Raw genomic sequence first — 16,624 nt, 5'->3', positions numbered from 1 at the left:
AATCAAGTGAGTTTGCCAAAGGACTGCATAGTCCTCTTTGAGGGGGATGGGAAAAGAGGATCTGCTTCATCCATCCATATACTCTCCAAAATTACAAACCTTATTGTAGCCTTCATAGGTATTGCTCTTAGAAGCTTGTGGGATGCTGATTTGGTTAAGACTGGGGGAACTCAGGATGTGAGGCTTGAGGGTTTCAAAACTCCCCCAAAACACACCTCATTTCCTATATTCAAGCATTTGTCCACTTTCAAAGCTTAATTTTCTTCCCTGTCAATATTTCAGTGGCTTAAACTAACTGCTACTTTCTCTTTGGAGCCCTCTAGTGTCCATGAGGCTTTATGGCTTTAGGCACTTTCCCCATGAAATTATTACCGTAATATCCTTCAGTTCCTATCATCCCTGACTGTTAAAACACCTGCAGCATGTTAGCCCCCTTGCAAAATTTAAGTGCCTTACCGCACTACCAGTGCTATCGATGGCTACCAGCTACCAGCTTTCATTCTTGTAGGCAGTATGCCCCTGAATGCCAGTGGCTGGGCATCACAAGTGAGGAGAGTGCTGTTGCACACAAGTTTTCTTGCGAGCTTTCCATTGGCACTGTGAACACAGAGTACTGGAGAAGATGGACCACTGGCGTGATTCAGTAGGGCTTCTCTTATGTCACAGTACTGCTCTATGGATGGAGAAAGAATGATGGTGTCAGCACACCTAAAGACATCAACTCCCAGACTATTACTCTTCACAGTATCTGACGCTGCTCTGCTTATTATCCTGCACTCCCAGTTTTCTCCTTGCCTACTCAAAGCACCAATTATGCTAAATGTACCAGCATTAGTTCCTGTGTTTCCATCAGGGCTTATCCATATTTGAGCATTATTTAGTTGTTAATCCTTGCTTTCTCAATTAGAATTCAACCGGAGTAATCCAAACCTGCACGTACTTGAATTTATATATGAGGCACAACTTTGGTCTTTCCCGTTCATACCAGTAGGAGTTCCCTTTTGTGTTTGCCCCAGCCTTCTGTTATGTTGGTTCTGTTATGCCAGTTAAGTACCAACAGGGCATGCATGCAGCTAGCTGCTTGCACACATTTTAAATAAACAAATCCCATACAAAAAGTGTGGAAAAGCACGCAGTCAGGCCATTGTAAAATTGCTTGCAGTTTTCTATTTTTTCAAATCTGAGCGATCAAACGGGGGAGGGGGACCTTCACTCAAGAGCACACCAAAAATAGTTACATGAGCTCTGCCAAAAAAGAAATGAAAGCATTGAGGAAGTATTGGTTATGGAAGGGGAATAGCAGAAAGCAACAACTGATCCACCCACACAAAAGCACAGAAATAAACTGCCTGCTACCCCTGGTGGAGTGGTTTGAAGCTTGATTTCCCCCCCCGTTTATTGAATTATCCCTATATTGAGTAAACCCAAATTTACAGGGGAAATCATTAAAATTTGTGGTTTTTGAGGGTACTGTCATGTGGACTACACAAATTAATCATCAATCTGTTTGACAAGATTGTATGACTGACTAAGGAACTAAAGACCTCACCCACTACCCATTGCTTTATCTTCAGCTAATACTTAAGGTGAAGCTATCGTAGGGTCCATGTTTTCTTTCCCCCTTTTAATTACCTATTTAGCTTTCTGACTGATGTGCTTCGACTCCATATCCTTAACCAACAAATGTATGTTTTCTGATTGACAAACCATTAAGATAAACGCATATCTGATAAGTAATCTTACCCATTTTGCTTTCCCTTTTTTATCTCACTCTTAATTGCTTTGTGTGATAAAGATCTAGTTACATCATGTGATTAAGAGTGAGTTATTAATTTTACTCTAGAACATTTTCATGTGTCTTCTGTTACTATAGCAAGTACTATCAATGTTGTTGCGCACTGTATAATTTTGGATTAGGCATGGATGACCTGTCTGTTTTGGGTGGTGTTATATCCCACCTTTTCCTCAAGGAGCTCAGGGTTATCCCTGCTCCTCATTTTATCACCACAACAACCGTGTAAAGCAGGTTAGGCTGAGAGGCAGTGACTGGCCCAAGGTCACCTAATGGAATAGAATGGTGGCCCTTTGGAAGTGTTTCTCTTTAGCACAAGGCAGGGCACCTAATCTTTGTGAACCCCTCTTACTTAATGCATCCCCACAGTACTCCCTAAAAGCATTTCCAGAGGATTTGGAGATCCTCTGGAACAGTATGGTCTGTGGCACAGAGCACTGCAATTGGTAGGAGGAGATTTGCACACCTAACCCATCAGCCTCACCTTGCACACCTAACCCATCAGGGCTTATTTCTGATTAGAGCTGCCTAGGAAGGAAATTCTTTTTTTATAATTTCTATTGAAATACTTTCTTGGTTTACGAAAGTACATGCATTCTCTCGTTTTTTCAGGTTGTAAAATCTTTTCTACAGATCAGTTACATTTGATATGATAAATTAGTGTTGTGTACAGTAGAAGGTCGGGGAAGAAGAGAGTGAGGGAGAGGAGGGGGCTTGTGGTGAAACTGATATTCTTTTACATAGTGTACGTGTGGGGTTTTGTGTCAGGGTCAATTGGATAGGTTCTCTTTCTATTTGCTTATTACATTTCCCAGGAAGGAAATTCTAATTAGAGGTAAGCATGGTGAAAAATGAAGCAGGGCAGTTTTCACTCTGGATTACTTAATTCAAAATAGTTTTGTCTGTGGTTTTACCTGTCATAGCCTCTAAGTCTGCCAACTGTCGGTATGTGGCAGTGAGGATTACTCTTGAGGAACTGCCAGGGACTGAGCCTGAGTCTTTCTGCATGCTCTACCACAGAGCTGAGGCCCTTCCCCAATAGAGTGGCGCCCTCTGCTGCACATGAGGACAGCCAGCTTGCTTGAGGAGTAGGTTGCATAGCACATACATACAGCTCTGTCCATGAACCCCCTCCCAACTGCTCCCTGCCCCTCAGTACCTGCCTCAGTTCTGCTAATGGTAGTAGTAGGGTCTCACCTTGCAGTCATAGGTTCATGGGCTATTTCTCTACTCCTGTCACGCTGAGTGTGTTTGCAAAGCTCCTGATTCATCTGGGCTCCCTCGTCTTCAGGCTAACTATATACCAGCACTTGTAAAATCCAATATGTTCAACAGGTGGCGCTGCATCCTCACCATTATTCACACTGAAAAGGTAACACAGAAGCAGCCTTCTGTAGTTATTGCCTAGGTAGTTTATCTCATAGCAACCTTTTCTGCATCTCTTGGGGGCAATTTAAAAGAACTCGATAAGTAGTCAGATCCCTCAGCAACTACCGTATTTTTCGCACCATAGGACGCACCTTTTCCCCTCCAAAAATGAAGGGGAAATGTGTGTGCGTCCTATGGTGCGAATGCAGGCTTTCGCTGAAGCCTGGAGAGTGAGAGGGGTCGGTGCGCACCGACCCCTCACGCTCTCCAGGCTTCGCACACCTCTCTGCAAGCAGCGGGAGCCCAGCGCAGGGCTCCCGCTGCTTGCGGAGACTTGCCTGCATGCTGAAGCCTGCGAGCGCTGAGATCAGCGCGCCCAGGCTTCGCGGACCTCTCCGCAAGCAGCGGGAACGCTCCCGCTGCTTGCGGAGAGTTGCCAGCATGCCGAAGCCTGCGCGCACTGAGATCAGCGCGCCCAGGCTTTGCGGACCTCTCCGCAAGCAGCGGGAACCCTCCCGCTGCTTGCGGAGAGTTGCCAGCATGCCGAAGCCTGCGCGCGCTGAGATCAGCGCGCCCAGGCTTCGCGGACCTCTCAGCAAGCAGTGGGAGCGCTCCCACGGCTTGCAGAGAGCTGCCTGTTTGGGGGCTGGGGTCGGGGGAAGCTCGAGCTTCCCCCACCCCAGCCCCGCGCCTGGGGGGGAAATAATTTTTCCCCTTTATTTCCCCCCAAAAAAACTGGGTGCGCCCTATGGTCCGGTGCGCCCTATGGTGCGAAAAATACGGTACTCTGTTCTTCTGCAGGGCAAACAAATGACACCGTAATGTGGAAACGTTGACTACCTGGAAGATCAGGGATAGCAAATGCAGTGCCCTCCAGAGATGCTTTGGACTACATGTCTCATTGGCTATGCTGGCTGGGGCTAATGGGAGTTGTAGTCCACAATGTCTGAAGGACACCATGTTGTCTACCCCTGCTGAAGGTATTACAGAATCATAGTGTTGAAAGGGACCCCAAGGGTCATCTAGTCCAACCCCCTGCAACCCAGCCAGATGGGTGGGGTATGAGTATGATGATGAAGAAGAAGATGATTCAGGGATATACAGAATTCTTGAGTAGACATGGTAGCCAACCAAACTTAATCATTAAATAGTACTAGTTAATATTACAGTGGTACCTCAGGTTACATACGCTTCAGGTTACAGACTCCGCTAACCCAGGAATAGTGCTTCAGGTTAAAAACTTTGCTTCAGGATAAGAACAGAAGTTCTGGAGGCATGGCAGCAGCAGGAGGCCCCATTAGCTAAAGTGGTGCTTCAGGTTAAGAACAGTTTCAGGTTAAGTACGGACCTCCGGAACGAATTAAGTACTTAACCTGAGGTACCACTGTATTCAATTTTTTAAAATTAGTAATAACCATAGAAATATCTTAATGTTAATGTATTTAAATAAACCTAAACACTTGCTGTAGCATGGAGATATGGGTATATTTGTGAAGACCTAGTTAAAGTGGATGGGGTTTGCTTAAAATGGCATCCGGCTAAAAGCCAAGCCTTTTTGGCAAAAGTATGTTAGTATTCTTTAGTTACTGTGGATGCATGTTTCCTGAATGGGCATCTTTCACCCTACAGGGATGGGGCCTGCAACAATATGTACCGAGCTGAGAAATGAAACCATTGGCAGAGTTTAAAGGACAAAAAGGAGACAGAGGGAGGGTGTGAAGAGAGGCAAGGGTAGAACATCAGGCTTTGTTACTTCACTGTATGAGACTTGGGAGCTTGTCTTCCTCTATGTATGTATACTCTACAAATGAAGCAAACATTACAAAGCTCCTTAAGTCTCCAGTGCCCTCTCAACCAAAGGAAACTAAATCCAGAAGCACTCACATGTGTGCCATGTAGTGGTTAGAATGTCAGACTTGGACTGGGTTCAAATCCTCACTCAGCCATGGGCCTTCAGCCATTCACATATTAACCTACTTCGTAGGGATGTTGTAAGGACCAACTATCTTCTGCTCCCATGAACATGCCCACGACCAGCAATCTTTCCATCCATTCATTTAGAGGAACAATTCCCAAGGATTGCACCAAGGCACATTAGCATGCCATGGAAGAACACCTGGTATCTAGTTAGAAATATACACATTGAACCATGAAACGCTCCTGCTCTCTCTCTCTCTCTCCCCCTCTCCCTCTCTCTTTGGACTCACCTCCTTCCAGTCACCTCAGCTTTGGAACTGAATAGCTTTGCTGCATCTCTGCATCAGGTTCACCTGATCTTGCAGAGTTGCAACAGAATTACCTGTCCTTGAAGAACTAACTCACCCAGACACATAGGAACTGGCATCTTATGAAGGTGAATGGCTGTTATTCTTGCACTCTAAAAGTGAAAAAGTAAGTGTGTGTGTGTGTGTGTGTGTGTGTGTGTGTGTGTAAGTGTATCTAATTTGGGAAACGGAAGTTTTTGGATAAGAGCCAAGCCAAGCTCCACAGTTCTGATTCTTGCCACCAGAGGGGGACACTAAATCTACAACCAATCCACAACGCTTTTTGTATGTTCTGTTATTGTATGCTGGTCTCTGGTCCATGTATCTCTTCCCTTCTGGAATGGAGAAAAGCTACCAAGTTTTCCTTGTGCTTGTTATATGAAGGGGACCATGAATTGCCCCAATTCTGCTGCCCCTTCTGAGATCAGGGAACATCCAAACTATGCCAGCACACTGCATAGCAGTGATAAAATTATGGGCCCTGGGGTGTTTTTGGATCCAGCGGAGCAAGGCAGGAAAAAATAACAGTAACTGCATGTGTGAACAAAAACAGAAAGACCAGCTTAGGCAGCACCTACCTTTTAGGCCCTTCAGGTGTTTACACCCATTTCCCCCCTTCTTGACTCATTCACAGGAATAATCAGCTGAGGTGCCTAATGATGGGGAAAGGGCTCTGTGAAAGTCTGACTTGCTGTTCACATTGTGGGACAGGGAATCATTAAAGAGCCCTGGGAGAAAATGGCTACAGGGCATAAATGGGGGGGGGGGTGTTTCGGGGATCCGTGGCTGTGCTTGGGGCCAGCTGGGAAGTCTTTGGGTGGGTCTTGATTTTCGACCCCAGCCTCTTCTCCAGTTTTTCTACATACATGCACCAGGGAGAATCAAGAGTCCTTGGAAAGGGCTAGACAGAACCAGCCCCTTCTAATATGCTACAGGAGCTGCTGGTGTCAGCCTTTCCCAGTTACAGAGTCCACAGCAGGTATGGGGAATCTAGTGTGCTCAAGATGTTGTTGGACTCCAACTCCCATCAGCCCCAGCCAGCACAGCCAATAGTCTGGGATAGCAGGAGTTGTACTCCAGTACCTCCTGGAGACCCAGAGCTTCTCCATCTCTGGTTTAGAGGGCATTTTACTGCTGGCATCGACAGCAAGGCTGCTACCTTCAGACAGCTGGGCAGGAAATAATTGCCACTTGTTCAGAGATTATTGGCCAGAACATGGAGGGGAATAAAAAGAGGAATCTGTCATTGCAAGGAATATTAAACACTGTGGAGAAGGAGGAAGGGGAGTGGGTGGAGAGAGTTTTATCGCCTCCGTTTTGGAACTGTGTTCAAAGACCAGTTAGCGCTAGTTCAGTACTACTTTTCACTGAATGGAACTGATCGCTGGGAAGAAAGCTCTGGGATTTGGCCAGGAAATACCTTTGTTTGGATGGTAACATTAGGCTATGAATTATACTGAGTCCGGTGTTGCACTTCCAACAGCAGCCATTTCTGGCTGTCTTAGAGGAAGAGCAGAGCAGCGCAGTGCAACAACAGGAGCAGAGAAGACAACTGATGATTCACTATCAGCATGAAGTAGTTAACGCTGAGGAACACTTTAACCTGTGTGTACAAAGCAGGCCCCCCAACACACACACACACACACACACACACACACACACACACCAAGAGTCCCAGCCAGCCCAGTATATGTCAGCTCCAGAAATGTCAGGTACAATATTTTAGCAATCCCACATCATATGCACACACTCAAATCTACTGATCAGGTCTCTTTGTCCGGTGTGTACAAGACATTCACCGCACCCCCCCTTGCTCTTCCCTTACTCATCATGGCACAGAAGGTCTTTGTTTTGCCTGTCTGTTATCAAGGAGACCTGCCATCTCCTCCTTCAGCGAGATGGTTGGTGGGGGCACAGGTGGAGAACTAGTGGAGGCCCAGGGCTGAGAACCATAAAACAACCGGGGCACAGCTGGGAACAGAGGAGTGAACAGAGAGAGGGAGGGAGGGAGAACAAGAGCAAGATAAGATAGAGAGAGAAATGCAAACTATGTCATGGGAAGAGATGGAGGGTGCATGTGGAAAGCTGCCGTAGGCCCATGGGAAAGAAACTCGGGTCCATGGGCTGCCTCCTCCCCCAGCCCCTGGCATCAAAGCCTCCTTGCCTGTCAGTGGGAGGGCTGCCCGCCCATCACCCACACACCTGCAGCTTAAGTGGGGGCTGGGACCAGACAGAATGTTGCTCTGTCACACAGAGGGGGAGCCGGACTAAGTCACCTCCCCCACCCCAGTTTCTGTCTGTGGCTGCCAGAGGAATGTGACACCCGCCACGAGACCAGACCCACTGGCCTGACACAAAGAGCCAAAGCAGCAGCAATTTTGTGCCACCACCCATCCCAGCCTGAGAATTTAAACAGATATCCAGAATCTGTTTGCAGTGCTACAACACTGCAAATCAAATATATACCAGAGCACCCTGAAGCATCTGCAGAGAGACAGCTGGGCCATACACACATAATATTGGTGGGCAGGAGGCAGGGAAAGAAGCTCCTTAAATCTCTCTGCACTTACCTATCTCAAATCTACCTACCTATCTATCTACCCAACTATCTACCCATGGGTGTAGCCAGGGGGCAGGGAGACAGCTGCCCCCCCCAATCAAGTAAATAAATAAAAACAGTTAAGTATTTTTCAGTTAACTGACCAATCATATTGCAGATAGCTCAGTTCTGCCCTCCCCCCACAACATAAATCCTGGCTATGCCCATTTATCTACCTATTATATTTATATCCCGCCTGTCTTCCAAGGAGCTTAATATGATATGTATCATTCTCCCCCTCTCCATTTTATCCTCAAAACAACCCCACGAGTTTGTTAAGCTCAGAGGCTGTGTCTGACCCAAGGGCCCCCAGTGAGCTTCATGGCCAAGTAGGGACTTGAACTTTGGTCCCACAGCATCCCTTCCAATTCTCCTGAGGAATGGCAGCATTCCTCTTCTATGCTACATTTTAAGGATGCAAGCCTAACCTGTGTATCTGGGAGTTAAGCCCCACTGAGCTTCTGAGACAGGTACGAGATGGTGCTGTAAGCCAGTAATGCTTACCTGGATATTGCCAAAGGCCAGAGAGTATTTTAATAAAATCTCAACAGCCGGTCAAAACAAAGGAGAATCTAATCCCAGAGGAATAGGAAATTCAGTCCCTGGAGTGCAGAACAGTGGAACAGCCTTTGCCAACCTAGTGCTTGGCTGTGACATATGGCCATCGTAGTCCGAAACATCTGGAGGGCACCAGTTTGGTGAAAGCTGATGGGGCCTCAGAGCTCATTTTAATGTTGCTGCTGGGTACCACCCCAGAATCTGCCACCAGGAGGCAGGCTTGTTCTTCTCTGGCTTCTTTATTCCCTTCGCCTTTTGGAAGCTGGCTGGTTCCTTTTTGTTAAAGCCCATGCTTGAAAGATTAGAGCATGCCAGCATATGGCATGAAAGCGACCACTTGCACAGATAACCTGGGATGTGGACTAAGCTTTTTGCCCAATCTAGTTCACAGTTGGCCTGCCCAGTGCCACGAACTGGACTCATCCACTTCAGCCCCGACTGGGCCAGGCGAGCTGGGGTAGCACTTCCAGAGACCACCTTCTGCACAGGAACAGGTCAAAGTGCTGTGGACCACAGCTTAGAGTTGTGAGCACCGGATTCACTCCAACAAGAAAACCGCCCCCTCCTCTCTGGAGAATCAGCAGAGAACATCAGCAGATTCTTGGATATGGGTGGGGTGAAATCTGTGTCTGTTTAAGAGTGGAGAGCAGCAAACCCAGCAGAAATCATCCATGAGCAAATGCAACATCCTTGGAATACAGTGACAATCTAATTGCTCCATTCCCAATGCACTGGGGAAGGGGCTGCCCAAAAGGGGCTGGGAGAATGATGAGACAAAATATAATGTAAATGGGCTCAATCCGGGGGTGGAGGTAGTGTCCTTTGGCTTACCATGGGATGGCTGCCAGACATATCACATTGGTGTGATTGCTTCTGGCAACTGAATCTAACAATTTTGCTGGAACAGAAATTTTCCTGTGGGTGATCCAAACCAATCAGAGATCATGTAATGAGCAGAACAGCATCAGAACACTACACTGGTCTGTCTCTCACTTCTGCCATGGAGCTCATTTGGTGGCCTTGAACAAGAATTTCCCCTTCAGCCTCTGCCCCCCTCTGCAACACAGAAATAATACTACTACCTTACAGGGATAGGTTGTAAAGATTAAAAGAAAATGTAATCCCAGCACTTTGAACACTTATCAAAGCACTATATATGTAAATGCTTATTTAGTATTACATCTGACATTATGATGTTCTTCAACACCAGTAAATAAAATCATGGGAGTAAAAGCAACCAATTGGATTCGGCTGTAAAAGCTGGCATCAGTATTGGAAAATGATAGCAATTTTAACCAAAAAGCAAACATTTTTGCATAGTGTCAAAAAAGAAAGCATTTTCCAGCAATGCCAAAAATGATTGCAAAAAGTGATGAGTAACTTTAGTTCAGTGCTGTCCTTAATGAAGTGCTGCTTACTTCTGGATAAGTTTACATCAGACCTGGATGTGAAAGTTTTCCTAGCTGATTGTACGAACACATTTCAGTCTGGATTGTGTCACCCCTGAGGGCTATTAATGCAGGACAGAAAGTGGAATCAACTGTCTAGCCAATGTAAGTGTTCCATTTGAATTCCAGATGTAGGAAACCTCCCCACAAAAAGAAAGAGGTAAACATACTTTCTGAAAAATAGCATTAGCAAGTACCAGGTTAACCTGAAATGTGGATCCATCAGAAGGTCAAACAGAATGAAACACACAAACTGGGTCTGCCTCCTAGTGGGTCTCTTTCTTACCTGCTCAGAGATCCACATGCTTCCACTTATTCTCTTGGTCATCAAATTGACTGCTCAAAGGGATTGCCTTAATCCTCATCTAGATGATAGTTTAAGAAAATTACAAAGCTAAAACACAGGGACCTCCCTGGTTGGTTGGTTGGTTGGTTGGTTAGTTGGTGGGTGGGTTGGATGCTTTGTGATGTCATTGTTGCTACATGTCCACACAAGTGAAAATGTCCCTTGCTGGCAGAAGAGCATGGAAAGATAAGAGAGGTAACATCTTGAGTCTAGCAGGGTCACCAAAGCAGCTCATCTGAAAAGAAAGACTCTCTACAGCCCTGGTTACAGTAGTGGTGGAAAGACACACACTTGCTAAAGCATTTGGCAACTCTTTGCTGGTTGGTGGGAAAACATTGATGCTTTGTGAAGTCACCACTGCTGTTATGTGTCCACATAAGTGAGAAGACCACCTGGAGGTAGGAAGAGCATGGAAGATTAAGAGGAGCCAACATCCCAAGTCTGGCCGGGTCATCCAAGCTGCTCAGCTGGAAGAAGAACACTGCACAGCTCTTGATCCATTTCTACTTGTAACTAACAAAGATGGCACAGGAAGTAGACTGGCTCAGCAGCCAGGCTGGTGTGTGCAAGATAAACCTCTACAGCCCTGCTACACATAAAGACCAGGAACGTAAAGTGATTTGCTTTGTCGACGTCGCCAACCTGAACTCAAAGGAGAGAGATGGAGCTACTGGTCGATCCAAGAACATCTCTGACCCTGACAATGAGCTGGACTTGGCGAATATGGAAGAGAGGGAGGTCATCATAATCAAGGACAATGAGCAAAACAGCTGCTTTAATACTGAGGGAGCAGTTTGCCTTTTCAAGCAAGGCTCCATTGATGATGACAATGTTGTCAGCTGGCTCAACAATGACCTCCAGAAATATGCAGTTGGATTCCAGCATGCTCTGACATCCTTAAGAAAGCCTCGCAAGACTAAGGTACTTGACTTGGCATCCAGGAACAACAACAACACTTCTTCCAGCGCCGGTAGTGAGGGAGGGAACTCAGATGACATTGCCTATTACGCCAATAAGCTCTGCAACTTAGTTGTTGAAATGACACGCAAGGAGATCAAGGAGAAATGGGAAAGCTCAGGGAAATGCACCCGCCATATCATTAGCCCCCACAGCAACAGGAACAAGGTGAATATAGCTGAGAATATGGAACGATGCAAGACACCTCCAGAAATCAAGAGGGACGACCCATTTTCAGGTGACATGGCAAACCACAATGACTTCAAGCAACATGAAGCCATGTATATGGACAAAGAAAGGAAAGCAGACGACATGACTTCCATAAGCAAAGGGATGATGGTGTATGCAAATCAGGTAGCTTCAGACATGATGCTGTCTTTCCTGAAGACCATGAGAGTCCAGAAAGGTAGGCACCCTCCTCCAGCATGTGCCGTTTTGAAAGAGGTACTTATGAAGCACACCAGGGAAATCGTATCAGACTTAATAGACTCCTCCATGAAAAACCTGCACAACATCACAGGGGCGCTCATGACAGACTCTGATTTTGTTTGTGGACTGAAGAGGAACCTTTACAAGGCTGGAACCCAGAAGACCGCGGAGGTTTTGGAAGTCATGGTGAAGCGCTTGTTTAAACTCATCTTGGGAGACGATAAGCAGTACAGAGCTCAAAACTTCACCTTTGCAAACTATAAAGCAGGGGGGGCCCGGGGCCATTGCAGTCAGGGCATGCAGTTTGCATCCATGAAAAGGGAGTCTTGTGACTATGGAAAGGAAAGAGCAGGCGGCCCATGCCCAAGGAAACATTTCCCAGCAGGAACCAAGGTGCCGGACAAGCAATCCCTGGATCTGTATGCCAGAGAGCTTCTGGTAACAGCATTGCAGCAGATACAGCAGCACCTGCTGGAAAAGAACAAAGACTGTAGACCTCGTGAATGCAACACCTCCTCATATGGCTACATTCCCCGTGACTATGATAGGGCGGAGGGGAGCTGTGGCCCAAAATTCTCACACAGGTCATGTGACAGAAAAGCAGACCCCTGCCATTCGGACAGCCTGAAAGATAAAGGACACCTCATAATGTCTATGGTCCAGAAGATTTTGGACGAGGCTGGCTTAAATCTAGACGAGAACTGCGGGGACAAAAACAGGGGATAGGAGCAGAGGCCTTGGTGGGGAAGAAGCTTCCCAAACCAGAACCAACATAGCAACATCAAATGCATATGACAATATGGAGCAAGATGGATTCGAGCACATTTATCAACCAACTGATGGAATCTGTGATGAAGATGATCTCTCTTTTCATAACTAAAGGCATTTGCTCTGGTATTAGCTAATTAGATACCATCATCACAGCCCCACTGCAAGCAGCAGTGGCATGAATTCAAACTGGTTGATAAAACGGTAGCTGGGCAAGATCTTCGATTAAAAGCAAACATTAAAAAGTCAGAAGAGGAGAGAGGCCCTGTTATTAATTCCCTCACCCAAGCTTAACAAAAGTAGACCAGTAACAGTCAGCTAGTTACCAGGTGTTACCCAAAGAAACAATAGTGACTAACAGGACTTCTTCTGGTGGGTGGGACAGGGTTAGAAAGTACACCACCATCCTCTTCTCGATCCTGTACATCTTAGGAAGGCCCCTGTTTCAGCTAGCCCTTCTCAGCTTATCAAAAGCGCATTTGGATTAAATCTACCAGAAACCCAATCAGGTCAATGTTTTGTTTTGCATTAGAGTTTGAAATGCTACCCTTAAACACGGCAGCAGCCCTTGCAAAACTTGGTGCCTTCCAGATGTTTTGGACTACAACTCCCAATAGTTGCTGGCTGGGGCTAATGGAAGTTGTGGTTCAAAACAGAGGGCACCAGGGTTGGTGAAGGTTGCATGAGAGGAGCTCTGAATAAATGGGAGATCAGTTAGCGCCCCTCCTGCCCTCCCTCACTTCTAACACTAACATCCATTTAGCCGGGTGATGCTCTTTTCTTCATGGTCTCTCCTTTGTGGCTGGAATTTTGGTGAACCATAGACATGTCTGAGATCTGTGCCGGGACACACCACAGCTGCGGGGGGCGGAGAGTAGGTGTAGGAGCCCCTGCAGAAGCAGCTCCTACAGAATTTCACGTGTGAAGAGCATAGCAGCCACTGGCATAAAAAAGTGTGCCCCCTAGAATGCCAATGAGCTCATTGCGGCAACAATTCTGGTGCTCAAAGACCTAAGAAAGTGGCAAGTATATGGTTGTGTGTGAATTATAATCAAATGCCGTTCAGTGTCAAAGCCTAAAGCGGTCACTTGAAAGTCAAGGGCAGATCCACACTGTACATGTGAAACACATTCAATGCACATTTAAAGCCCATGACGCACACACACCCAAGAATCCTGGGGACTGTAGTTTGTTATGGGTGCATGGAATTGTAGCTCTGTGAGGGGGGAGGGAACTACAGGGAAATGGGAAATACTCCTATCTCTTTAAGTTTTTTCTTTTGAACTTTAAAGCTGTCACATAAATGGGGGAGGGGGCTCTAATTTTATGGGGTGGGCTCTGATTTTGTTTGGAGCAGCAGTGCTGGGGAGTTTAATGCTCCTGCCCTTTCCCAGATCTAAACTGCCCCTCCCATATCTGCTTCACATTTAGTTTCACAGTGGAGGGAAATGCACATGCAACGCAGGCACCTGTATCCTCACACTGCACTTATTTTGGCCCTGAAATGCACACACCACCTATAAATCAGTGCATCACATTCCCTGTGCTGCTCATATACATCATAAACACGGCCTCCTACTCATTAAAGAGTTCCAAGGATTCCTTTGTAGACAAACAGAAGGGACTAAGTGGGCTGATTGATTCTCTTAATATTTTGTCTTTCAAAACACTGGTGATTTATTTCCCCCGAATTTAATTAGGAAACAAACTCCCAGAATTCACTGCATCAGCACGTGATGTATCCTGTTCTCCAAGACTTCTGGGGAGCACTGGAGATTTGACAGAGACTTCCTTTTTGTGTCATCCTCTTGCTTTGGGGGGCTGGAGAAGATTTTAATGTTTCAATCTCAATTGAGGATTCTGTGTTGATGAATACACATATTTATACAGACCCTGTAGTAGTCAGAAGAAAAGTCATCACTTATGTCAATTTCCACTTATATGACACAGCACAATTTGGAATGGGGGGGGGGAAATATATGTAAACAAAACAGGTTGGCATAAGTCAGTGTGTGGAAACCGTTTTCCTAAACAGCAACTGACAATCTTCCTAGAGCACTTATCTCATGAACCTTGGCATCTGCATCCACAAAATGTATGGCAAACTATAAGCCAATGGTAACACTTCTAAAGTTACCAACAAAGAAACTTTTGGAAGTTCTACAGCAAAGTATCAAAACAGCTTGGTGCCTTCATTATATATCTTTAGGCACCAGGCGGAAACATTTCAACCAGGCATTCGGCTGATTGACATTCTCTGGCTTTTTAAATGTGTTTGTGGAATGGAGTTTTTGTTTTTATTATGTGTTTTGTATTCTCATTTTGTATTTTTCTGTTGTGAATAGCCCTGGGATCTTCAGCTGAAGGGTGGTGTACTACTACTACTACTACTACTAATAATAATAATTACAATGAGTACGAAAGGGTGACCTGAGAGCCATGAACCTGGATATCCTATAATATCCTCTATGGTACCTTTTTGGATTAAAATGAGAGACTGGTCAGTGCAGGGAAGGAAGCAGCCTCATTCTGGCTGGAAGCCCATATCCAAAGGGCCAGTGACTCAGGGCAGGAGGGAGGGACTAAGTGAGAGGCTGGAAGGGGTGGCACTGTAGCAAAAGCAGCCCCCCCATGCTCCCCGACACTAATGAAGATGAAGTGAGCCAACTCCTTTCTTCTCAAAGGGAAATTTAGTAGCTAAGAGAGAAAAAATGCTTTCAAGTGTATTCATCTAGAACAGGGCCCGGCGGCTAGAGATTCCTGCGGAGTGAGCTGGGCCTGGAGACATGAGTGACACGCCAAAAACAAAACAAAAACCCAGACATGTAAATGCACACAGCAAAACACAAAGAGGTGCATGCAGGTGCATGAGCCCTACAGATATACAAACACCTAGCTTGCCAGCACGCAGAAGGACACAGGACTCTCCTGGCTGGGTCAGTCCACAACCCAGTTAGCCTGGTATTCTGTTTCCAAAAGAGGCCAGGGAGGTGCCTCTGCAGAGTGTGTTTGCACAAAAACTAGGGATCACCACACCAAGCTGCACATCTTGAGTGTATACATGCATGCACACCTACAGCTTGACCCATGCACACAAGTGCACAGAAGGCCACAAATACACCAAAATGTAAGCACCTAAGTAGGGTTTATGCCTGCATGGCAGTTTTGAAGGGATACCGCCGTGCGTGTGCTGCAGTCTGAGCATGCACTATGGATTTGGCCCAAGCCAGTCTCTTCCTTCTTTCTGATCTGCTATACTGTAATCAGCAGTGAGTACCAGATTGGTGTAGGTCATGAACTCTGAATAGTAGGGTTCATAATGCTGTATAAAAAATAAGATACCTGAACGTTTGAGCTATCATCATAATGTCAGAGCCTCTGTCTATAACATTTAAGAATGACTGGAGAACAGGTGAGGCCTCTGCAGACTGGAGGTGGGCAAACATTGTTCCCATCTTCAAAGCGGGGTGGGGTGGGGAGTCAGGAATACCTAGGCAACTACAGACTGGTCAGCTTGACATTGATACCAGGAACGGTTGTAGAACAGATAATTAAGCAGCCAGTCTATGGGCACATAGAAAAGGATGCTGTGATTACTAAGAGCCAGCATGGGTTTCTCAAAAACAAGTCAGGTCATCTTTCTTTTGTTGACACAAGTTGGGTGGATCAGGAGAATGCTGTGTATGGTAGGTTAGTATCTACACACACACACCTCTGTATCTGCCATCTAGGCAAGCAAGAGGCATGATCAGAGTTCAAGGGCACATTCCAGACAGGTAAAAATACTTGGGGTGCAAAGCAGAGCTGGTGAGGGGTGTGGTCTGGGCAGATGGGGCTTGGCTTGGGGAGAGTTCCAAGGGTCAGACAGGGGCCTGTGGGCCACTCCTGCTCTGTCTGAAAAAACACACAGAGAGAAGCCTCTATGCCCCTCTAGAAATTTGGTTTAATTAATGTACCTCTTCCCACTGCCTTTTGTGATTAGACCGTCCCCATGCCAGGTATCCAATAACATTATTTTATTGTGCCCCACATTTTTGCCAATGTGGAACATCAGCACCAGATAATAGCAATTTGTAGTGCAGTGCCATACAGTTA

The 16,624-nt window shown here is 46.1% G+C and overlaps 1 protein-coding gene and 1 long non-coding RNA gene across 2 annotated transcripts in view; one reads left to right on the top strand and one right to left on the bottom strand.

Annotated features, from left to right (window-relative positions):
* The window catches only part of LOC128420243 (uncharacterized), an 83,247-nt gene that overhangs the window by 50,826 nt on the left and 15,797 nt on the right, over positions 1–16,624 (bottom strand). The gene's annotated exons all lie outside the window — the stretch shown is intronic.
* LOC128420154 (A-kinase anchor protein 4-like) lies at positions 10,522–13,034 on the top strand. The gene has a single exon (XM_053401666.1). It carries the CDS (start codon positions 10,898–10,900, stop codon positions 12,485–12,487), a length of 1,590 nt encoding a protein of 529 aa, XP_053257641.1. The 5' UTR covers positions 10,522–10,897; the 3' UTR covers positions 12,488–13,034.

Source organism: Podarcis raffonei, chromosome 1 (genome assembly GCF_027172205.1).
Source record: "Podarcis raffonei isolate rPodRaf1 chromosome 1, rPodRaf1.pri, whole genome shotgun sequence".
NCBI classification, from domain to species: Eukaryota; Metazoa; Chordata; class Lepidosauria; order Squamata; family Lacertidae; genus Podarcis; species Podarcis raffonei.
This window is presented reverse-complemented; position numbering and strand designations above follow the sequence as displayed.